At 38.2% G+C, this 24,572-nt stretch overlaps 1 protein-coding gene across 1 annotated transcript in view; it reads left to right on the top strand.

Moving 5' to 3' along the window:
• The first annotated feature begins 321 nt into the window (after positions 1-321).
• LOC134799570 (autophagy-related protein 2 homolog A) overlaps positions 322-24,572 on the top strand; it is a 36,871-nt gene continuing 12,620 nt past the window's right edge. The window contains exons 1-28 of the mRNA XM_063772003.1: positions 322-729; positions 2,900-3,068; positions 3,481-3,621; positions 4,379-4,481; positions 5,181-5,768; positions 6,151-6,305; positions 6,718-6,873; positions 7,019-7,104; positions 7,625-7,779; positions 9,466-9,641; positions 10,061-10,178; positions 10,911-11,075; positions 11,684-11,858; positions 12,413-12,513; positions 12,598-12,803; positions 13,282-13,405; positions 13,637-13,785; positions 14,342-14,523; positions 15,527-15,677; positions 16,223-16,407; positions 16,769-16,953; positions 17,381-17,642; positions 18,571-18,760; positions 19,828-19,935; positions 21,731-21,981; positions 22,463-22,671; positions 23,128-23,262; positions 23,810-24,002. Coding sequence (XP_063628073.1) covers positions 562-729; positions 2,900-3,068; positions 3,481-3,621; positions 4,379-4,481; positions 5,181-5,768; positions 6,151-6,305; positions 6,718-6,873; positions 7,019-7,104; positions 7,625-7,779; positions 9,466-9,641; positions 10,061-10,178; positions 10,911-11,075; positions 11,684-11,858; positions 12,413-12,513; positions 12,598-12,803; positions 13,282-13,405; positions 13,637-13,785; positions 14,342-14,523; positions 15,527-15,677; positions 16,223-16,407; positions 16,769-16,953; positions 17,381-17,642; positions 18,571-18,760; positions 19,828-19,935; positions 21,731-21,981; positions 22,463-22,671; positions 23,128-23,262; positions 23,810-24,002 — 4,986 coding nt within the window. The 5' untranslated portion in view covers positions 322-561. The remainder of the gene's footprint in view (positions 730-2,899; positions 3,069-3,480; positions 3,622-4,378; positions 4,482-5,180; positions 5,769-6,150; positions 6,306-6,717; positions 6,874-7,018; positions 7,105-7,624; positions 7,780-9,465; positions 9,642-10,060; positions 10,179-10,910; positions 11,076-11,683; positions 11,859-12,412; positions 12,514-12,597; positions 12,804-13,281; positions 13,406-13,636; positions 13,786-14,341; positions 14,524-15,526; positions 15,678-16,222; positions 16,408-16,768; positions 16,954-17,380; positions 17,643-18,570; positions 18,761-19,827; positions 19,936-21,730; positions 21,982-22,462; positions 22,672-23,127; positions 23,263-23,809; positions 24,003-24,572) is intronic.

Raw genomic sequence — 24,572 nt, 5'->3', positions numbered from 1 at the left:
TCTCTTTCTCGCTCTAACTTATAGCTGCGTCCTTAACGCACGTACGGCGACCACCTTACACACGATCGTTAAGTGGGCCGCATCGCACCAAGATCGCGGTACGGTGCGGAAGTCTGTTACGGCTTTCAAATAACACTTCCACATTCTGGGCTACCAAAATCGTTGGCAATTTTAATTTTCATGTTTTCTTGGATATGTAATACTTAACGTTTTATTCAATGCCTCAAACGGTAGAATGAAAAAATTGTCAAGTGTCAATTTGTCAAAACCCAAAAATAAATTTTATAGTTTAACTCGTATTTACTGGTGTTTTATTGTTCATAATATTACGCGCTAATTATTTTATTTCTATTCCCTTCATTAATCATAAAATTAGAATGCAGCGGCTTATAAGTTAGTTATTTTATTAATAATTGTTAAACGCATATTGGAAGAGTGAATCGGAACGTTATGTTTATTTACGTTCTCAAGACAATCACACGCAAAATCACAATAGTCATTACGCACAAAAGTTCATTGAGCGAAAATTTGTAGTGTGATGTACATACCAAAGCCCTAAAGATGCGGTGGTATCTGCCGGGGACTGAGAGCATAAAGAAGAGGGCCTGCAGATATCTGCTCCAGCGTTATTTGGGCAATTACCTGGAAGAAAAACTAACTCTTGATCAGCTGAGTGTCGATCTATACAATGGTACAGGAACCGTGTGCGACGTTAGCCTTGACTGCGAGGTAAATATTTCCTTTATCTCTAAGTTGATTCCCAACCCCGTTTATTAAACAACTCCAAATCTATTATTAAATATAGTTATATAAAAAATAGCCCGTTAAATGTTGGTGCGCAATAAGCGAAATCAACACGTGCTCGATTTTCAACAAAGAACTTTAGCACTGATTTAAGGAAGAATAAAATAACATGCTCTAAAATTGCTTTGTTCTGTGAATGTTGATAGCACACTTTTCATAATCATAATTGACATTTCCATGAGACAATTTATCCTGTTATCACAAACTGTTAGATTATTTATTCAATGTATGATTGTTATGTCTATATGCTGATATTTGCTGATGTCACACATCTTAGTTCCTTGAAAATATGTGACGTTCCACGGGAAAAGGTACCTTATGAGGGTTTCTAGTTTCGGAGATATGAAATGTTTTGTAAAGAGGTGAAAAAATGCTCAATTTTTTTTTATTGTGTGATCTGAAACCTTAATGCGTAACGTTTGTTTACCTGTTTTTATTTTTGTTATAAGTTAGTTATAAGCCTAGTAATGTCGTCTCAGAGTTTAGTAGAAAAGGTACCTTATGGAAAAAAGATTGAAAATTCCCAAAAAAACTAGTCAATACGGGAAAAGAAGTTTGGTAGAGAACTGTATTAGCATTCTGCAAAACTAATTTGATAATTTCAGTTCTGGTTAGGGCGCCTCGCAAATATTATAACCGTACATAGACCGACATCACAAATCCAAGTAGCCTGCTATTATACCAAAGTTACTCTCGTCAAGTCTTTCTTAACTAGAATAATCTTCATTTGGTTTGGTCGCATGCAGTAAATCAGCCATTGGTTTGCTGAAAAATGCCAATACCCGACGCATTACCTTATGGAATATCTGAGGTCATTGAACCTCAATGCCGCTTATCTTCAATAGCAACCGAAATATATTATTGATAAGAAATAGACGATTTATACCAGGTTAACCCCAAAATATTATTAGTTTATCCTAACTGTTCCATCATCATCATCATGCCTCATCATGTAACTTAATCACAAGGTACCTTTTCATTACATACAAATTATTGGTCTTTTTTAAGATTATTATGACGAAGAACTAATTAAATTTGGGGCAGTTTAATGTAAATTAATATTTTCTATTCATAAAAGATAAACTGTAATGTGATTGACATTTTGTAGTGATGTATTATTAGATTTATTTCCATAAGGTACCTTTTCGTAAATGTATGGAGCAAATACTGTTATTGTTATGTAAGTTTAAATTGGCATAAGGGGTTAAATATAGTATTTAGTTGGGGTTTTAGGATTTATTTCATTTGAATGACAGAATTTCTTTCATATGTGCTCAGAAAAATTGATTGTGAGTCACATTAAAAGTAAAAATATTCAATTTTGTGATTTTATATGAAAAAGTCAGAAAATACATTTTCACCTCTAAATCGGTATTGTTTTTTGCTTAAACTGTCTGTCAGTGTCGTTTTCTAATAGATAAAATTTAAATCTTGAGAGCTCATTGCAATCAATCGTGAAAATGAAATAAAACTTTATTTTCAAGAGATTGGTTAGTATACACATAAATCAGTCGATATCAAAAGTTTCTATTTGCATTACAGAACAAGTCGCAATATTTTTTAAATCTCAGATATATAAGGTATTATTATTTGTAGTCAACTATGTAACTTACAGCAGGAACATAGTTTTTTAGGCGGCTAAACTTAAAACTTCTCTATCGTAAAGTTGCTCATTTCATAACATTATTTTCAAAAAATCATATCTCTGTAACTACGCAACCTAGAAGGTTGATCTTTTATGTTATCGATAGCTTATCTATTGTAGATTACTGGGGTATGCATAACTCCATACCCGCCATAAGGTACCTTTGACCGTGGGACGTCACATATATAATAATAGCTATTTTATCTGGTACAGGAGTATCTCTATGATGATAGTGGCACATTTAAGACACAATTGAAATGAATACATGATGTTGACAGTCTTTCACAGCTAATTCAGGTTATTCAGACCAGTTTTATCATGAATTATTTACTGTCGTGAGATATAGGGTATTGTCATACCCTATAGGTATAGGTATGATATTGAAACTCAAACTTAAACCGAGCTGTAACTCTTCCTCTCATGTTCTTATATATTACTTAAACCATCTAGGCCATCAATGAGCTGGGGGACTCACAAAATTGGCCGCTTGAAATTGTTGATGGGCAGATGCAAAAGATCACCGTGACAATTCCATGGTCGACATTACTCACTGATGACTCCATTGTTGAGGTCAATGGCTTGTCGCTCACAGTCCAGCCCAAAGTGCCGACGGAGCCAGGTATTGTATAATTAATTATTCATTTGAATGGAATTTTTAGATACCAAATAAAGACTCAAGCTTAAAAAGTTGAGTCCCATACATAATATATATGTATCTAGTCTCACAAATAATAGTAATTTACATTATTAAGTTTTTAGCATTTAAGTGATATTTTATCTAGATTTCTATTTGATCTTCTAGGTTCATCATAAATATATATATATTGCCTTGCATACTTAAATTATCTGTTTAATTTATCCATAATAGACTAATAGGAGTAATAGGCTATTGAGGATGACAGTTACGCAGGGTTTTATTCCTGTTTGTTAAATATAATATTGTTTCCCCATAATCTTATACATTTTGACATTGTTAGTTGTAAATTAATCTAATCTGCATTTTCTTCATGAACGAAACCTGTTGCTCGTAGCATCCACAATGCTGGAGTCCATGTGGTCCTCCATGTCCTCATCCATGCAGCTGGCTGAAGAATGTCTCCGGAAAGAGGCTGCTCCCACGGAAACCAACCCTGTTGAGGGAATAGAGATGTTTGCTCATGCCATAGATTCAAGTAAGTACATTAGAGCTAATTTTACTTTCATAGTTTACTTATGAGATGTATCTTTTATTTCCATGAGTTGCTTTTAATCCTTGCTGGTTTTCTTTAAATTTTGCAGCTTTTCGGACACTGTTATGCCTTATTATATTAAAGGGTTAAGAGAGAATCAAGTTTTAGGCCTAGCCTAGCTGTCACATATTGCTGATGGAGTTTCTTAACAATGAGGAAAAAAATCTGTATTATGAAAAAGGGGATTGAGTTTTTAGCTCAAGTTATTGATTTATGCCAGTACATTTAACCTAACTTTTGTTTATAAATAATGTAAAAACAGTAGTGTGAAGTGTACAGTGGTCAACTTCATTGGCAGTGCCATGTAGTAGTATAAATAACACAAGTAAATTTAGTTGCGTTTAAACTATGTGCACTGTGGATGATAATTTTATTATTTAAGTGATTTTACTTACAATACCTACCAACTGAAACAATAACATGAAAAGGTCACCCATCCAAAGTTCATCCATGTTGCTCAAAAGGGATAATAGCAGACAATGCCATAAACTTATTTAAAATACTTGTATGTCGATATTGTTGATATATAACATCAGTATTAAATTCAATTCTATTTTCTAATAACATTAATTCAAATTTGACACTTGGTTTATGGTGGGCCGCTAGAGGATAAGCAATTAATCATGGCACATTTGGGCGGGTTGATCGCTTGTTTGGTACCATAGAAAAATGGTTTAATTTCATATTTTTATCTTTGCAGTTTTGAGTCGTGTAAAAATCCGTTTTGTCAACACGAAGATAAGATTAGAGCATGTTCCCAAGAATGGAAATAAAGGAATTGCCTTAGAAATACACATAGAGAAGTGAGTATATTGAATAACATGGTTTCTTCGATTTTTCATTGATTCATTCATATTCTTTATCGCAAACTTCCTCATCGGTAGCGACCTTCACGCATAAGATTATAACACGCGTGCCTACTAGACTATCAGCTGACAACCTTGTAATTTATGTCACTCCAATGATAATATTATGCCGAAATCCGCAATTTTTATTTATTTATGTAAGCACTTACCCCATTGACCGCCAAACACATCTACATACACGCACGGTTACAGTGTAATATCGACCTTCATGCATTCCAATTAAACGCAAGCTCCTGATGACACTTCTCGGTACGGAGTGAAACATGTCGAGCGTTTTTCGACTTAAAATACGTGAGTGACCCGTTCTTAATATATTTAATATGTCTGTGTCTCACGGAAGTTTTGTTATTAAAATTCCAATTAAGTTTACAATGGCGCGTTATGTATAATAGGCGTGGCGTTCAAAGAGTCGCAACATTATGATTATGTATATCAAGTTATTAACATATCTGCCTATTATTAGCTAGTTGTATAAAGTATAATCATTAAGTAAGCCGGCTTTTGTTACCCAACACAAAGTCATAAGATTCATAACATAGATTTTTACTCTACTTACATTTAACAAAAGGTTTAGGTATATGTAAGTTTCGTAAATCACCAAGGTATTTTTTTTTAACTGACAAAATGAAATTCCAGGATTGACTACTACGACGAAGCAGGAAATGAGCCCACTCCAGAAGTCACTGACCCCGAAAAAACTAAAACCTACATTGTTGCCACATACTCGAACAAAAAGATCAAATTTGAAGGTGTCACTCTATACACGGACGAGTTTCCGTCCAAACTACGAACAATGGCCCGGAGCCTTGTTCTTGAAAAATCAGTCTCATCTCAAGCAGATAAGGCTGAAAATAGCCAAACAGAAGCTACAGACCCGAACCAAAGCATGATCTCTGATGTTTTTTATGAGACTAGAAGTGTCATATCAACTATAGAATCCGATCCTATCAAAGAACTTATTGAAGAAGTGACATCTCATCCAGAATTATCTAGGGATGCAACACCAGAAGAGAGGGCTAGCCAACCAGAACCCATACTATTCGCTAAATTGACTGGTCAACAAGAACTGTCTCTCAAAATGAAACATTCAGAGGAAGTTGAAGGGCCAATGGTGGAACTGAAGATGTTATTAGGATCATTTATTGTATTTATATCTCCTAGGCAGTTGCATACATTGATAGAACTAGTCAATGCACTGAATCAGCCAGATTTAGAAGATAGAAGGTAATATTCATTCTAAGTAAATACCCATTTATAAACAAACACATTTATTATTCATTAGCAAACTTAGCTTCTTATCCCTCTCTTAATTAATTCTGCCAATCCTTGGTTGAAAAATCACAAGAGTACCAGGATTCTATTGGTATTATTTATCACTCACAGCTACGCCTATATACGTACCGTTTAACCCACCGCGTAGCCTCATGCCTCGCCCTTAATTTTTATCGACGAAAAGAACTGAATGCCATACACTTCACTATGGACGTATAAATGAGACCTTATTTTCTAATGAGGGTATTTAGTACAATGATCATTCCATATCTTCTTTGGCCATAACCTTAATTCTAAATTGAATTAGCGTTACATATTATTTTTATAATTCCAGCAATGTACCGCTTCGTCCAAGCGGCAGTAACTTGCAGTGCAAGCCGATGCGGCCGGCTGACTTCCAGTTGATAGAGGCTCAGCTGCTGGGTAACTTTGAGAAGGACAACGCGAAGCCTAGGACTGGCATGTATGGCTGGTCCGGACCTAGCTTCGGTAAGAAAATATAGTTAAAAAAAAATTGTTTGTGTTATGAAATAGGAATTAAAACAAATCATTCTTATACTTTGTGCCGTCTTAATGAGGGGGAGTTGAGGGTGACAATGGCGGAACAATGACTCTTATTATTATCTGTAAATGTGTAACTATCTGTAGGCAAGGTGATGTATACTAAACTTGTAAACAACAAATCAGTTTAATTAAGTCTAATAATGATGTGTGTACATGAGGCAGATTTTTTTTCGTCAAGACCGTACATGGTAAGATGCTTAACAGATCGGGAGAGGCAAGAAGATGAGAATCAATTTAAATGAACTAACGTCCCACCACTTTCACACTCAAAATTCGATGACCAAACCACATTTAATAGTTAATCTTACCTAATATCTGCTTAACTTGTCTGTTGCAGAAGAAAGTGACCCAGAAGGTGACAACTTCCATCCCATGACGTCACCCGGCCAAATGGCCGAGAGTTTCTCGTCTTCAGTAAGCTCGATGAGCGCAAGTATGACGTCCAGTGTTAACATCCCTACGGTGCAGCCAAGAATTAAAAGGAATAAAAAAGGTAAGTCATCAATTTTCACCTTAAAGGCAATAAGAATAAGATCACTTTTTGTTTGATTCAACATCTTTAATGACTAGTGAATGTACGAACGTGGGAAATTGGACTTAACGGCCTGATGTTTAAGGTTTATTTTTACTTGTTCCAGTGCCACACATTGATGGCGATCCTACAGCAGAAGTATCTCACATGAGTTTTCGGGTTGCCTCGCTGTCCTGCGTACTTTTACATAAGGTTCGTACAGATTACTAAATTATAAATTAGGTACTTAACGATAAGGTGATTTTTGACATTTACAAAAATTGTGTAATTTGGGATAAAGAATATGAACGTGAGTTTAGCGCAGTTTACTTATTAGGGCGTCCGCTAGCTAGTGCAGGTGCACAGAGCGTGCGCAGTGAAATCTTTCGTACGCGACCGCACCAGTTAGCGTTACTCAATACTATTTTCACCTCAGCAGCTCGAACAAGGGTACATTGCTTCTTAGAAACAGTGAGCAAAATGCGACGTTCAAGTGACCTCGCTACGCTCGTGAATCTTAGAATCTTTCACTTGCACGGGATTCAAAACAAGCACTCGAAGAAATATCAAGCTTTGATCTCTTGTTGTACAAATAACTATTTCCGTTAACCTGCTCACCCGCTCCGTGCAACCGCGCCAGCTAGCAGACGTCCTTACGCCTCATGAAAATAAACAAAATTTCGAGCAAAGGGGTTGGCACTTAGTAATAAAAGAAGTGGTTTTTTTTATTCAGGACATACTAGTCCCCGCTCCGCTAAGTTCTGACTGCATATCACCTGTCAGTGCGAGCAAAATGCAAGAGATATCAAATAAGTTCTTCGAGACTTTACAAGACATCCCCGTGACTAACAAGGCTATTCAAGATGCTGCCGGTAGAAACCATTTAAGGTAAAATATATTAGTTCTTTTATCGATCTATCAACAAGCAAATGTAGGATAATTTCGCGAAAGCGCCACTTACGAACGCTTTTCTTTTACCTAATGCTTCTGAAAATGCTAGCAAAATACTTTTTAGTAAAACATTTGCAGTGTCAGTGTCTATGTCGCAGTCAAAAGTGTGAACTGGTCAAAAGAACTTTTAACCGACAAAAACAGGCAAAACTGCTTTTGACTGAGCATGTTGGTCAAAAGTAGTTTTACCTGAAAATCATTGGTTAATAGTAATTGTGACTGTTACTATCAGTCAAAAGTACTCCCAGAAATAGGTAGGTTAGAATTATTATTTTTTTTGCTACGCCCTAAAAACGAAACTGTTCCCAGAGATAGGTAGGTTAGGTTTATTTTTTTGCTACGCCCTAAAAACGAAACTGCTGCCGAAATAGGTATGATTTTCAGGTAAAACTACTTTTTCACAAAAATGGACGGCAAAGTCGACTTTGCCGTTTAAAAAATAGGTCGCGAAGCGCGTAGTTTATGGTCAGTCAAAAATTAAAAAGTTAAAAACATTGCAGTCTCGATTTTGGGACTGCAATGTTGCATACAAATTGCATTATTTGTCGAGTTCTAAACTTTTTAAAAGTTGAAATGGCCATATCAAATGAAGGCACAGGCCCATTAAACAGCCAAACAGATGATTAGTACCGCGACTATTTAGCTGTCTCAAATAGGTTGACGTATTTTCGGCAGAAAAATACACTTCTATTTTTTTATTAAAAAAATAAAAAGGCGGCAAAGCTAATTTTTTCAATTGTTTCTACTTTTTTCTGTGAAAATATATACGTAAGAACGTTGCTTTTGTAAAATATTTCTATGATATTTATATTTCTTGCACCATTTTTGAGAAAAGCACTATATATGACTCGGCTGGAAGGCTACTTGCTGGCTTCGGATTCAATTAAACGGACTCCCAAGGTCGTCCGTTTAAAACGAATCCTCAGCCTGCAAGTAGCTACTTCCGAGCCTGGACAATAATGTACTATTGACCAACATGCTCAGTCAAAAGCAGTTTTGCCTGTTTTTGTCGGTTAAAAGTTCTTTTGACCAGTTCACACTTTTGACTGCAACATCTATAGCATTCTCAGTATAAGTAAAGGACTAGTGTTCAGAAGCGATAATAATAAAGTAACCAAAACGAAAAAAACCGGGCAAGTGCGAGTCGGACTCGCGCACGAAGGGTTCCGTACCATAATGCAAAAAACGGTCACCCATCCAAGTACCTGCTGACCCCGCCCGACGTTGCTTAACTTCGGTCAAAAATAACGTTTGTTGTATGGGAGCCCAACTTAAATCTTTATTTTATTCTGTTTTTAGTATTTGTTGTTATAGCGGCAACAGAAATACCTACATCATCTGTGAAAATTTCAACTGTCTAGCTATCACGGTTCGTGAGATACAGCCTGGTGACAGACGGACGGACGGACGGACAGCGGAGTCTTAGTAATAGGGTCCCGTTTTACCCTTTGGGTACGGAACCCTAAAAACGAGGAATAAGATTATCTACAGTAAAATAATTTTCGAACATACATAAACACGTACCTAAATGTATGTATATGTCACATAAGACAGCCAACGCAAATATTTATCAAACAAAATAACGCAACACTTTAAAAGTTTCTTTACTATTTTCCTGTCCAGGCTCATGGCCTCAGAGATGACGTTAGACGGAAGCGAAAAGGTCACGACGCGAGGCAGTCAGACCGTCTGCGAAGCAGCCATACAACAACTACTGATACAGGAATGTCTGTATTACAAATCAGAAAGTGGCACTACGGAGTCTGACTGCTTTGACCTGCTGCGGTTCGAAGCCAAAGGTGGGTTAAGTTTTTAAATCAAGTAGCAGGAGATTCTTAGAATCTTAGTTCAGCCAATTTATTATTTCTCCCTGTGCCGGTATCTGTATATAATTGTATCTTTATCCTTGTAAGTAATTAAACTGAAATTTGTAACTGGTAACTTGTTATACAATCGGATGTCACTTTTTGACAGCTTTTGTTAGAAAGGGACTTCTACTTGTATTATAAGTTACAAGCTTTTGAGAAACGGGGCCCTGCTCTTTAAAATCTACTTTAAAGTCTTTATAACTAGTACAAATAAAAATACAATCGGTAGTGAAAATTGCAGAGATTTGTTATTAAATGAATTACTAATCGAGCCATACTTTTAGTCGCGACACAAATGGGAAATAATCTAGGTTTTAGGAAGTAACACTTGAAATGTCTGTGTCGAACAGATGATGAGGACGCCAAAGCGCCGCCGAGACCCGACATCAGGATCAACATCAAACAAACTTCCAAATACATGCGGGTCGCTGGCGAGAAGAAGCTCGTCTATCCCACAACAGATGTTGTGTAAGTCCACCATTTTATTCATACTACAATTTAGTTACTGGTTTCAGAGGAAAAGTTCTCGCAAACGTTCCGTTGGTACGTTTTTCTGTGTGATCCTCCACAGCTGGATCACCTCGCCTGATTGCGCTCAGATTAAGATGGTGAAATGTACCCTTAATGTACCTTACTTACCACCGTACTTTGGCAGATATATGTGTTTAAAAGGGGTCTGGCTTGGGAGTAAAATCTGCAGCCGGACCACGCCTGGATCCGCTGATATCCGCCATTTCAAGATATAATTTAAATAACAGATGAAGGTACCTGTTACGTACCTCTAAATAAATCGATTAATATCTCAAAAATGGTCTTATATCTTATTTTTCATACATTTATTTTTTTTGGGTATACGTCGAATCGTGAGCGCCTGGCATAAAAATAATAACAATTTTACGTGCATAGTATGTAATGTACACAGATTGGGGACAGTACGCTTGCTTGCCACAATCTTTGTATAAATAAACTCTTACATGATACCTAAGAAAATCATTACAAATTCGTTGACAGGTGGCCAATAATGAATGGTTTACTCACAGGAATGATTACAGACAATGGTCATTCAACATCAATTTTGTCAGAGACAGACGACTGTATTTAATTCACAGCTTTAAGATGCTAGTCAGAGGTCTCCTGGCTTAATCTATCGTTCCACGCGAGCGAGCTTGGAACGTCACAGACAATTGTATTTAATTACAGGGTAAAATGTCTTCCATGCTACATAGACGTGGAACTGACAATAATAGAGCGAATGTCGGCCACGTTCTTCAACGGGCCGTCCAGCACAGCCTCGCCGCCGCCGAACAACGTGCAGAATCAGTTCAACTGTACGCTGCACTGCCCGGACCTTAACGCTACATTAAGGTATTCATAATGCTGTACTGTTACCAAACCTTTTATCACTGAATGAAGCTAAACAACCCAACTTACATTCGACATTTTAATATAAACGGAAATTAAGACAGCAGAGACGTCTTAATTTAGTGGTAATGGTAACTTATCGGGACATATTGTGGACCGAATTAGGACAGTAGAAAGCCTTAATTTTGTGGTAGCTTATAGTAAATGGGGTCCCATCCAAAAATAAGAACCTCGGTAAAACAAATTTCCACAATTTTGGTACAGGCCTAAGTAGTTAGGGGATGACTTGAGGCGATGTAAGTTATCATTAACTTTTGAAAAAATACAAAACATTTTGTTTATCTGCGTAAGTCATTATCGTTCTACCGTTTTCCCCCGGTTTCTTTGCATGTGTACAACCCAAGTACAGCTGATGTAGTGAACAATCCTTTACCATCTTATTTTCACGGAAACGCACGAATGTGTTCTGCTATTTCAGTCAGTCTCACAATCAGTACAAAAAGGACTGAGGTTGACTGAAGTAGCATAACAATTACGATCGTTCCGAGAAAATACGATGGCAAAAGATTGTTCACTAGATCTTTAGTAACAATGTTTAACGCTTTTCTCAGGTTCCCAGTAGTGGACCTCCGACCAGGCATCAGCCGCGAGGTGCGCCGCGTGCGACCCGACTTCCTCGTGTTCAAGTTCCAGAAAGTGAACATCAACTCGCAGCAGACACCCAGCGGTCGCCCGCAGCCGACCACGGTCACGGTTAAAGCTATGAGTCTGGATCTGTACTATCATGTAAGTCTGAAAAAATATAAACATAAATAACATCGAAGAGACTATTACATGAAGAACTTTATTACAGCAGTAAACGGGCAGGTTGAACTCTCGATAAGTTCACATAATGTTTTTGCACTATGAGCTCTCAGTGCTAGTGTGAAACAAACTACCACGAACGTGTTGATTGTCGTAGCTATAGTTCGTTTTTATAGCATTAGAAAAAAGGTAAGCGATCTTGACGTCTTTTAATTAGAAAACGCGTTTTCAAAATCAGTAACAATTACTTATGAAAGCAGAAGAATACAAATGATCGTATTAGATTCATACTTGTTACATATTTGCCGTGACTTATTTTTAAAATGTGTTTTTCAATTAAAAGACATCAAGATTGTTTACCTTTTTTTTCTAATGCTAACAAAAACGAACTATAGAACTTACACCACATGGAATTTATATCATTTGTGGAAAAGGTCAAATAAGTGCATCTTCGTTTACACATCAACTTGGCTCAATTGTCATATAATTATGATTTTATCACTGTTCACTTTTAATTTAATGACATTCTTTTTTAGGAAAACGAAACATCTTCAGGTACTCACATAGCTAAAACTACTATGGACGACGCATTTGCTGGGGATGTCCTAAAAGGTGATATCACAGCACCATTGCCAATGTAAGTTTCTATTAATAATATCTTACATTTCAAGATAGAAGTTTCCGTTTATAAGTTATGGTAATTAATAAATATTTTTTTTAGGATTACTCTAACTTTCAAGCCAAGTAAAACGCCCAAGGGCCCATTCGACTCGCTCCACGAAGAGGCAGCGTTTGAGCCCGTCAGCACCAACCCTATGACCACTTCAATGTACATAATGAACAACTTACACAGCTCCCAGCCTAGCCCGTTTAGTGCCAAGAAAACTGCACATCAGAGCTTTACGAAACATGAGGGCAGTCCGCACGGTAAGTACACATCAGTAAAAAAGGATTCCATAAACTCATTTTAGACTTGCCTATTTGGGATAAACACCATATTCCAAAGATTTCAAAGAATAAGTACCTATCTATCTATATTACAGGCCACATTTAGCTTCAGCCTAGTTGCCCAGTGTATATTACCTTTCAAATAAGTTGATAACCAGAATTTTACTTTTTTATGTGACTTGATTTCTTTGACAACACCATTTAGTAAATAACCTTGTCCCCTCCTTCCATATTGTGGTATTTTGAAAATGTACGAGCCTGAATTATTTAAATTATATTTTATCCCTTTCTTACAAATACATAAGTCGAAATGACAGATAAAGACAAGCCATTCATAACTAATTCAGGCTTGTAATGCGTTTATGAATATGAGGAGGGGATATTTAGTTACCCCTGCTAAGACGTAGTATTTAAAGTGAGATTACAGTTTATCTGAATAGAGTATTGTGTTTCACAGGTCAAGATGAAGAATTAATAGTTCCAGGAAATGAGGAGGAGATGAATGACTTCAGTAACAGTGCCATAGAACACTCTTCCATCCACCTGGACTTCAATCTGCCCATACTTAGTCTACAACTCGAGTAAGTATTGACAAAGAACGAAACGATCGTCTTCATCGTAACAACATTTAAATCGTGACATTGTGCCTTAAATTTTACAATACATTGCAGAAAAGTTACCTCTAGATCTAAAATGTATGGAAAGTAAAAAAAACCTGAAACATTGTCTATGGCTAGGCTAGGACTCGAGGAGATGTTAAAAGTTTTTTTCAGAATCATAAGTGTTAGGTAACATAACATGCTTTTTTACAGATCAAAGCAGCTGTACGAAATAATTTATAACCGGATCAACTCTGATCTGTTGCTGTGGGAGCCTCAGATAATAGATCCGTTTGAGATCAGCCCGCTCATGTACGGCACCATCTACCCGGCTTTCGGGATGTGCAAGGGATCTGGATATGGTAACTGTTACATTATCATTTATCAATAGAAATAATAAATATTATAGGACAATTTTACACAATATATCAATTTAGTCCCACGGCAAGCTCAATAAGGCTTGTGTTGTAAAAAGAAAGAAGATAAAATACAATAGAGATTTCAGAAGAGAGAAGTCCCACTCTAAAATATTACGTTTATAGTGATATTTCCTCACTTTGTTACTGCGATGTCTGTGCAGAGTCTTTTTAGACGGGCTCTGTTATCTATTTTTAATACATAGAAAACTGGGTTTTAAAATTTCTTGTTTTCTAAAATTCAACGAAACAGTGGAACTGCATTTATTCGTTTACGAGGTCTTCTCTCGTTACTTCTCATAAAATTTCATGTTCTGTCGAATTACTCCATTTCAAATAAATATTTAAAAGTTTGAATTATGATGATTGGGTTAGTTAATATTTTAAACAGGCGTAATATGTAAATGAATATGCAATCTTCACTTTATACTACCTAGCCTAGATTACTGACTGTTATACTGCTAATTAATGTAATATTTCAAAAATATTTTTTCGCATTTAGATTCAGACTCTGGAAGCTCAGCTTCGGAAGAAGAAAACTTGTACTATTCTACATACGATAACAAACTAAAGAAGGGACTCGGCGTTAACAAGCCCAGTCTGTACGAAAAGAAGGAGACGCACAACTTTTGTCTCACTTTCAACGTCGGAAAAGGATTGCTTACTATTTACGCACCAGTGCGGGTAAGTCAGGCTATATATTCGTCCACCACAGGACAGGCTATGCCTAGTGTGGTGGCCAGCATAAATGTAATATTGTTATAATTTTATTTTCGAAATAAAACATTTGTATTTGTATATTTTTATGAAGTCTGACCAGTAATATATGATCATTGTCAAGAGGGCGCTGTTATTCTCATGTATAGGGTGAAAGTTCAGTATATAGTATGAAAAAACCGGGCAAGTGCGAGTCGGAATCGCGCACGAAGGGTTCACCATAATGTAAAAAACCGGGCAAGTGCGAGTCGGACTCGCGCACGAAAGGTTCCGTACCATAATGAAAAAAAAACGGAAAAAAATGCAAAAAAAAAAAAACGGAAAAAAATGCAAAAAAAAAACGGTCACCCATCCAAGTACTGACCACGCCCGACGTTGCTTAACTTTGGTCAAAAATCACGTTTGTTGTATGGGAGCCCCATTTAAATCTTTATTTTATTCTGTTTTTAGTATTTGTTGTTATAGCGGCAACAGAAATACATCATCTGTGAAAATTTCAACTGTCTAGCTATCACGGTTCTTGAGATACAGCCAGGTGACAGACAGACGGACGGACGGACGGACGGACGGACAGCGAAGTCTTAGTAATAGGGTCCCGTTTTACCTTTTGGGTACGGAACCCTAAAAAACGACAAAAAAAAACGGTCACCCATCCAAGTACTGACCCCGCCCGACGTTGCTTAACTTCGGTCAAAAATCACGTTTGTTCTATGGGAGCCCCACTTAAATCTTAATTTTGTTCTGTTTTTAGTATTTGTTGTTATAGCGGCAACATAAATACATCATCTGTGAAAATTTCAACTGTCTAGCTATCACGGTTCGTGAGATACAGCCTGGTGACAGACGGACGGACGGACGGACGGACAGCGGAGTCTTAGTAATAGGGTCCTTCGTGCGCGAGTCTGACTCGCACTTGGCCGGTTTTTTAATAAAGCAAAAACAAACTTACCCAATTTGTGTCTATTATCAGGATGCGAATAAACGGGTAGTACCCGGTCAGATGGGTGAATTGGTACTCGAAGCTCACAACCTGACCATGTGCGAAGTGAGCGGCCTCAACGGGCAGCCCAAGACTGCGCAACTGTGCATGCGCGCAGGGAAAGTTACACTCTATCACGAAGGTAAGAAGGTTTATAATTCAATACAACGCTAGGCTTTCTGGCTAAAGGTTCGTCTAGACCTGGCGAAGGCGCCGTGAATGCGCTCTTTTATTGTGTTTACAACTACGTGCTCATCGTAATCAGATAAACGCGCTGCTGCGCGCGAGCGGTTTCCTAACGACGCGTTAGTGATATAGATATTCGCCTGATCTGGACGCACCATTAGACGATTGAAGAGATGTTTTGTTATGTTTAAATTTCTTTGGTGTTCCTATACTTGTGTATGTTATAGTTTATCACGAATAAATGCGATGATTCTGATTCTAATTCAGATACACGAATTTATAAAAAAAAGTCTTGTACATAGTAAGCAACCAAAGCCAACTGGGCTTAAAACTATGTACGTTGTTGTGCAGAAATGTCATTTAATATCATTCGGTTACTATAATAGACATATTGAACGGTAAAATTCTACCTACCTGGACATTTTTGTATTAAATTGATATACCAATTTGACTCTTATACCATAACACCATAGGAAAGATATCAAAATTATCACTTTCTAGCTCTCCTGACAATCCCATCCGAAAAGCCAGGCCTCAGATTATACGGCAAGACGCTGCCTCCACATCTGAAGAGTACCATCTATCCGTCCGGCAAGGGAGTCATCATCAAGGAGCGACATCAGAATAAGGACATGTTCTCTATGGCTCTGAAAGTGGAGCCTGATTCTGAAACTCCTGGTTTAAAGGTAAAATAAGATTTGATATCAGAATGTTACGAAATAGCGGACAATAATCAGATAAGTAAATATTTTCATAAAATAGTACTCCGCTTAACACGCAATATTAAGAATGAAGTTCTTAACACATTCAATACCACTAAGTGCTACGGGTTACGCTCGTAGCGCGTAGCCACGGTTTCGTCGTATGTAGCGCGTAGTCGCTACGAACAGTGTACCCGACAGTCGGGTTCTTGGTGTTGAATGTGTTAAAATTGTGTTACTTCTTCTTCTTAAAATTTGACTATGTTTTAAATTATTAGACAGTCTCAATTTTTTCAAATAGAAAGCGTCACTCCGCGGCCAATGTACAGATTGTGTTTTGTTTTAGACGATCTGCATAGCCCTGGGCTTGGAACAAGCGACACTGCGACACCGTGGCGACAAGGGCATCGCCTGGCTGTCCCAACTGATGGACGTCATCGACGTGTTGGACTACCCCGTGCCCGGCTACACGCCCGCCACGGTGCTGTCCGAGCTGCACGTGCACATATCCGACTGCGCCGTGGACTACAGGTGAACATTTTGAATTCAAAACCCGTGGGTCATTCGTAAAAATCCATTTCGTCACCACATCACAGAAAAAGACAAAATATATCTCGTCTTTCGCACGACTAATCCTTTATCAATTTATTTCATGACAAAAACAAAACTGAAAAATGAGGACCTAATATAGTTCGTAGCTTTCTAATAGAGCCCGACGGCTAATCCTATTGTCTAATGTTAAGTAAGTATAATAAGTAAGTAAGTATAAGTATGCGTACATTCATACATAAGTCGCGTTATATCTACATAAATGCGAGAATTTTAATGCTGGACTGAGAAAGACTTATCTCAGCGCCGCTGCGACCTTTTCTCAACAGGTGCCGTATTTTATCCACTCACAATAAGCATAGAGTACCTAATGATCTTTGAATGAACGCTCAAAACTTAAATTTTTCAGACCACTCTACCTACCAATCCGCACCGTTGTGACCCTCGGCAACTTCAGCGTCTCAAGCAACATAATCCCAGAAACGAACACGTCTAGTCTACGCTTCCTCGCTCAAGAATGCACCTTGTTCCTGTCCCATGTGAACGTTAAACCTAACACTCACATACCGCAAGACGACGACAAGTTACCTGACGTGCATAAGGATTACGTTTGTGTGGTGGATGTCGGGCTGTTTGAGCTGTCGCTGAGGATGGAGGATAAAGTCAATAGCGTAAGTACTGTTTTTTATGAGTAGATATCTGGCAAGTTGATTTATTTCCAAAGCCAATACATTTAGGCAACTTCAGCGCCTCAAGCAACATAATCCCAGAAACGAACACGTCTAGTCTACGCTTCCTCGCTCAAGAATGCACCTTGTTCCTCTCCCACGTGAACGTTAAACCGAACACTCATATACCGCAAGACGACGACAAGTTACCTGACGTGCATAAGGATTACGTTTGTGTGGTGGATGTGGGGCTGTTTGAGCTGTTCCGTAATCCATAGGGTAAAAACGGGACCCTATTACTAAGACTCCGCTGTCCGTCTGTCTGTCTGTCACCAGGCTGTATCTCATGAAATTGAAATTTTCACAGACGATGTATTTATTTTGCCGCTATAACAACAAATACTAAAAACAATATAATAAATATTTAAGCGGGGCTCCCATACAACAAACGTGATATTTCTGCCGTTTTTGCGTAATGGTACGGAACCCTTCGTGCGTGAGTGCGACTCGCACTTGGCCGGTTTTTTATGAGTAGATATCTGGCTAATTGATTTATTTCCAAAGCCAATACATTTAGTCCGACCTTGCTGGTTTTAGACAGCACCTTAATCTCGTCACATGTGAAAGTTCAACTTGAAGGCTAATACGCATTAGCATCAGAAGTCATTCATTAAGCGGGAACGGCGTTCAAAAAGTTCTTATCACAACTGTTTACTGCTTATACTGTTTGGGGTACTAGAGCGTGCGCAAGATCATCACCACCTCGACCGCTTAGCAACGTCTGCTGCCGATTGTGTATTACAATATGATATTAATATGGATTATTGTGTGATAAGTGGATTGTATATCACAATTGTGTTTTGCGATTAAATACCATTTATCTGGACTAATTATTATTATATGATAAATGATCAAAATTCCTTGTCTCCAGTCCAAAGAACAACCTCAAGTAGATCTCAGCGCATCGAACAACATGGTCACCCTATACACGTGCTGGGACTCCGCCTCGGCGCTGTGTCGGCTGCTGACGTACGCGGCGTCCGACGGCGACTCGCAGCCGCCCTTCGACCGCTCCTCGCGGCACACCAGCATATGCTCCGACCAGCCCGAGCCTCTAGTCGGTGAGTGTTTGGTGTGCCTGCTGCTCGACCGACACTCTGAACTTACAACCTAAAGGGTTTTTTTATTGTCAAACAACTTGGTCACCCTATACACCAGCTGGGACTCTGCTATCTATACTCTGTATCTTTAGGTATTTAAATAAAAGTAAACAAACAATTTGTACATTTTCGGGTAGGTATAACATTTATTGGTTAACCAACCAAATACAAAACCGCCTAGATCTGTCACTGAACGACCTGACTTTAACCTTACATTTTTTTGATCATGTAATGTTTTCATCTACCTTCAACTGGCTTAAGAAGCCATTTGAGGGTAGATTTTGTTTACTTTTATTTAAATACCTAAAGATACAGGCTATAATGATTGTTTGACAGGAAACATTATTATTGTCATAGGGTGGTATTCCATCTGTCCAATATCTTTGTACAGTGTGTATCGCGTTACACATTTTGCTTAATGAGAGAGTGAGTAGCAATGACATTGGACAAAGAAATTGGACACTCTTAATAGTTATTTGTTTTACAAGGGGGCAAAGTTGTTGTTTAACCGCTCGTGCTACTATTGATACCCGAGCAAGCGAAAGATTCCAAAATTGAACCACGAGCGTAGCGAGTGGTTCGAAAAATGGAATCTTGAGCGTTGCGAGGCACGAGAAAGCACGAGGGTTAAACAACAACTTTGCCCCCGAGTGAAACACAAAATTTTTCACCACAAAAACTCGAAGCAAATATGAAATGTAAAATATCAAACTCAAACCAAATCAAATCCAAATGAATGTTATCAAATATTTATAATCCAACATCATCATTTAAAAGTCAATTCTACCAGCAAACATAAGAAAACAACTCAAAATTTGCATTTGATTACTTTGCCTCACATGTGAATAAAATGCAACTTTGCTATCAGTTTTTGAAGTGCAAAGTAAGCCTTTCCGGGCTGGTGTGGTGAAAAACACCTTCTAGAACTACAATACACAATATGTCTGTCTGAACAGTATCATGTTATATTTCGGTTTGTCATTAATTTTACCAAAACTGTTTGTTTCACTGTAACCATTTTGTTTAAGGACTAGAAGACAGACCAATAGAAGAAATACGTGAACTGTCGCCCAGCGAAATACAGCAGGTCAACGACATGATGGCAGAAGCGATGAAAGAAAGTCCCAACGATACGCGTAAGTATTCAACATGAACATAAAAATTATATTAAAGATCCTTAATTACATAATGTGGAGATCAGATATTAGATGAAATGGGCCTGATTTTTAATATTAACATGAGAGAAAGACGGATCAAAATACACTATCCACAAACTATTTATTAAAACAAATATTTTGTATACATATAAACGACATTGCTGATTTTAATAAATCGTCGAACAAAATACATTTCTTACTAAATCCTAGGTTAATAACATTTTCAAATACAATATTAAACAGCCTTCTATCGTAGTTGGGGTAGCAGGAGGTCTCGGGCTAGAATCCCGGTAAGAGCATTTATTAGTGTGTTTGTCACAAAAAATAATCAAAAGAAAAAACTTTTTTTTATTGTGTGTTTGTCACAGGTATTTGTTCCTGAGTTATGGTTTTCTATGTATTTAAGTATTTATCTTATCTATATTTTTTATTGGGTATTATAGTATACCTGTGTTTCATTGATTACATGAAAGCGTTTGACTCAATCAACCACATAAGCATATGGGAAGCCCTACAACAACAAAAAGTCCACCAAACATACATAGACATATTGAAAAATATATACGAAAAAAGTACAAGTAGAGTGAAACTAGATAAAACAGGACCAGCTATAAAAATAAAGCGAGGAGTAAAACAGGGTGACCCCCTATCGCCCAAAATATTTATATCTGTACTTCAACACATATTCGAAAAATTGGATTGGTCAAGAAAAGGAATATCTATAAATGGAAAATATCTAAGTCACTTGAGGTTTGCAGACGATATCATAGTCTTATCCGAAAACCCAATACAGCTACAAGAAATGATAAACGAACTCTGCAACGTCAGCAAAAGTATTGGCCTAGAACTGAACACTGCCAAAACTAAAGTAATGAGCAACGGACTTCAAATCCCTATACATGCAAACCAAAAACATCTAGAATATGTAGAAGAATATATATACTTGGGAAAGCAAATAACATTTAGAAAGAGCAGACACTATGAAGAAATAAACAGACGGATTAACATCACATGGAAAAAGTTCTGGAGTCATAAAGAAATTCTAAAATCTAACCTGCCTATGAGACTAAAGCGAAAGGTCCTTAACACATGTATACTTCCTAGCCTCACCTATGCATGCCAAACATGGATCTACAATACCAAGACAATGAACGACATCCAGGTATGTCAAAGAAGCATAGAGAGAAGCATACTCAACATAAAACTTAAGGACAGAAAAAGATGTTCAGATATAAGAAAAATAACCAGGGTCATAGATGCGCTTGATTACTCGAGATCCCTAAAGTGGAAATGGGCAGGTCACTTAGCCAGATTAGAAGACCAAAGATGGACAAAGACGGTCACAGAATGGCAAGGACCTCAAGGTACCAGACACCGTGGGAGACCACAGACAAGGTGGATAGACGATATTGTCTCAATAACTGGGCCTAATTGGACCCATGATGCAAAAAATAGGATATACTGGAAAAGATTGGAGGAGGCCTATACCCAAAAGGGGTCCTTAAATTAGAAATAAAATAAAATTTAATTTAGCAATTAGAATTATATATTTAAGGAATAAAGGGCTTAATAATAATAAAAATTATAGTTGAATCATCGAGAGCGTGGAATTGCATATGTAGTAGTATTGTTTGTTTACAGGCATTCTATATTTGAATTTTCTATTTTCTTGTACTATCAGCATACAACCACTACAAATGCAATTCCATCTTCTCGATAATTCAACTATACTAGGGAGAATTAATTTTTTCAACCGACTAAAACATTGTTACAGTCGATGACGACGACCTCCACAGTTCAACCGAAAAAGAAGGTGTCGAGATATTCTTCTTCCCCGACGAGTCCAACTCCAAACGGCCCCTGGACTTACTTGAAGAATGCGAGCCCAAGTCTTTCGACTCCGAGGACTTCCGTCCAGTGGATGAGGCGCTTGAAGCTAAGCCCACTATGGTGCAGGTGGCTAAGGATCTGGGCGACCCGACATCCACGCCTAAGACTACGCCGAAGAAACCTAAACGGAAAAAGGTATGGGATTTTACTAAGGACTTTGCTTAGTGTGGTATTTCATCTGTACAATATCTTGGTCCAATGTCATTGCGTCTCACTATCTCATTAAGCAAAAGGTGAGACGCAATACACGTTGGACAAAACAATTGGATATGTGGAATACCACCCTTATTCCTTTGTTTATGAATGAGTTCTATACCCAACGCCATTTTGGAAGGGTACCTTTGTAAAAATTGTAGTGCCTATCCTGTGCGCTGCGTTATTGTGAACCTTGTGTGAATGCACGAAGGTTGTTATTAGGCTGTAGCCGCGCGCGTCAGTTGACATCTTTGGGCTATGTTTATAAAATTTCGTTGCATTATTAACTATTTTCTTAAAGACTGGACTGACATTGCATTGTCAGCTACACACACAGCATAGCGACCTGTAATATTTTATGAAAATTAAACAAACGAAACATTAAGAAATGCTTATATATTTGCAATAATTTATTCTTTAGGTCAAATCCGGCGGCGACGGCAGCAACACCGACGACGAATACTGCATCATCGAGTCTCAGCCGTACTGCGAGGACAATGACCTCGACGAGCCGGTCGTCAACTGGATAGGCCCCGGGCCCGTGTACATGTTCGAGAACCACTTCACTGTACCAGCGGCCCGCAGCGACGTACTTAAAGCACCGAAGAGCTTCCCTCTACCAGTTTTGAGGTTAGTCAATTCTAGAACCTATTTCTATATGATTAAAGATGAATATTGCACAGAAACTGAGAGGACAATAACCTCGACGAGCCGGTCATCAACTGGATAGGCCCCGGGCCCGTGTACATGTTCGAGAACCACTTCACTGTACCCGCGGCGCGTAGCGACGTGCTTAAGGCACCGAAGAGCGTCCCTCTACCAGTTTTAAGGTTAATTCTGGAACCTATTGCAATATAGATAAAGATTAATATTGCACTAAATCTCAGCGAGATAAACCTCCTTGAAAAGCCGATCGTCAACTGAATAGGCCTGGACTTGTGTATATGTTCAAGAACTTCTTCACTTTGACCTTCGCACTACCAGTTTTAAGTTAGTTAATTGTCGAACTTATTACAATAGAAGCGATTTTTCTACGGCGGGAAATATAGGTACTAAATATTGACAAAAAATTGCAATTGTTAACAGATATACGTTGTGCGAGATGAGTGTGACGTGGAACATGTTCGGCGGGAGCGACTTCAAAACTACCGGCGACCCGCCGCCCTCCAAAAAGACGGTCACCATTGACGACACCAAGCAGGGCTCACCTACGCCGTCCAAGTAAGCTACTATTTTATTATTGTGTGATAATACAGTAGGGTACCATTTGTGATTGACATACATTATTGTATATTTGATTTTCTACCTTATTTTAATGATTAGACGCGTCATACCGCGGGTATGGAGGTTTTTTTAGAAATTTAAGTGTAGCCTCAAATATTGAGGGTTGGTTTGTTACGTGTCATAGCTTAATTTGTCATATAAATATGCACCGGATTCATGAATCTAGTATATAACTGGATCAGGCATGAAGGGTGGGGGGAAATGACCGAACGGGATAGTCTTATGTATTTTCAGTAGGAGTAGCAGCGAAACCGCTATTAGTTTGTCCCTGTCACAGTCTCACATTATTTTTGATTCCCCACCGTAAATTTCGTTTGGATTATGGTGGGCAACAAATAAATACGACTAATCAAGTAATCATAATGTGGCATTGCGTATGTTTTGTCCCACGCGGACGCATGCATATAGCACATCTATAGGATCCTACCATCTATAACCGGATTCTTGTTAAAAAAACAATACTTCATCGTTTCTTTTTCAACAGACGCAGTAAGGACTACGAACCATACGAGGCCGGGCGTGCAATCACGGCCGCTTATCGCCAAGGGGTCAGCTGGTCGTCCGGTTCAGAGCGGGTATTACCACGCAGGAACCCACACCCCAAGCGGAAAGAACTCAAGTCGAGGGGCGGGAGACATAGGGACCACCATACTTGTGTCAAGCTGTGTCTCACTAAGGTAGATTATGATGATAGTATTTTTGAAGAACCGATTTATAGGAAGTTAGGGAGTCAATCACAAGCACAGAATAAATAATAGTCCTAGGTACAGAAGACTCACTCTCTAACAAAACGCGTCTGTTACGATCAGGATAGATATGGCCGCTAGGTGGCGACAGCACCACGCGCCGCTTATGGCTAGCCACCAAAATTGATGTGGAACGGATGTACTTTTAGCTACCTGTAGCAAAGCGACGAAATCGCGGATTGAGCCACGCCTGGCTATATACAGATGTAGTGCATAATTATTATCCATCGTATTTTCACGGGATCGTACGAAAATGTCTTGCTATTTCAGTCAGTCTCGGTACACAAAAGAACTGAGGTTGACTGAAGTAGCATGACAAATACGAACGTTTCCGAGAAATTACGATGAAAAACAATTAAGTACTACCCCCTTTATTCATAAAACTTTACGGGTCTGATTTACTTAAATTATGTTTTATCCCTTTCTTACAAATACATGACGCAAATCAAAATGACAGTTAAGACAAACGATTATTAGCTAATTGAGGCTTGTAGCGCGTTT

The sequence above is a fragment of the Cydia splendana genome, chromosome 18 (assembly GCF_910591565.1).
Source record: "Cydia splendana chromosome 18, ilCydSple1.2, whole genome shotgun sequence".
NCBI lineage: Eukaryota > Metazoa > Arthropoda > Insecta > Lepidoptera > Tortricidae > Cydia > Cydia splendana.
The sequence above is the reverse complement of the archived record's forward strand: the minus strand, read 5'-3'. Positions and strand labels throughout refer to the sequence as shown.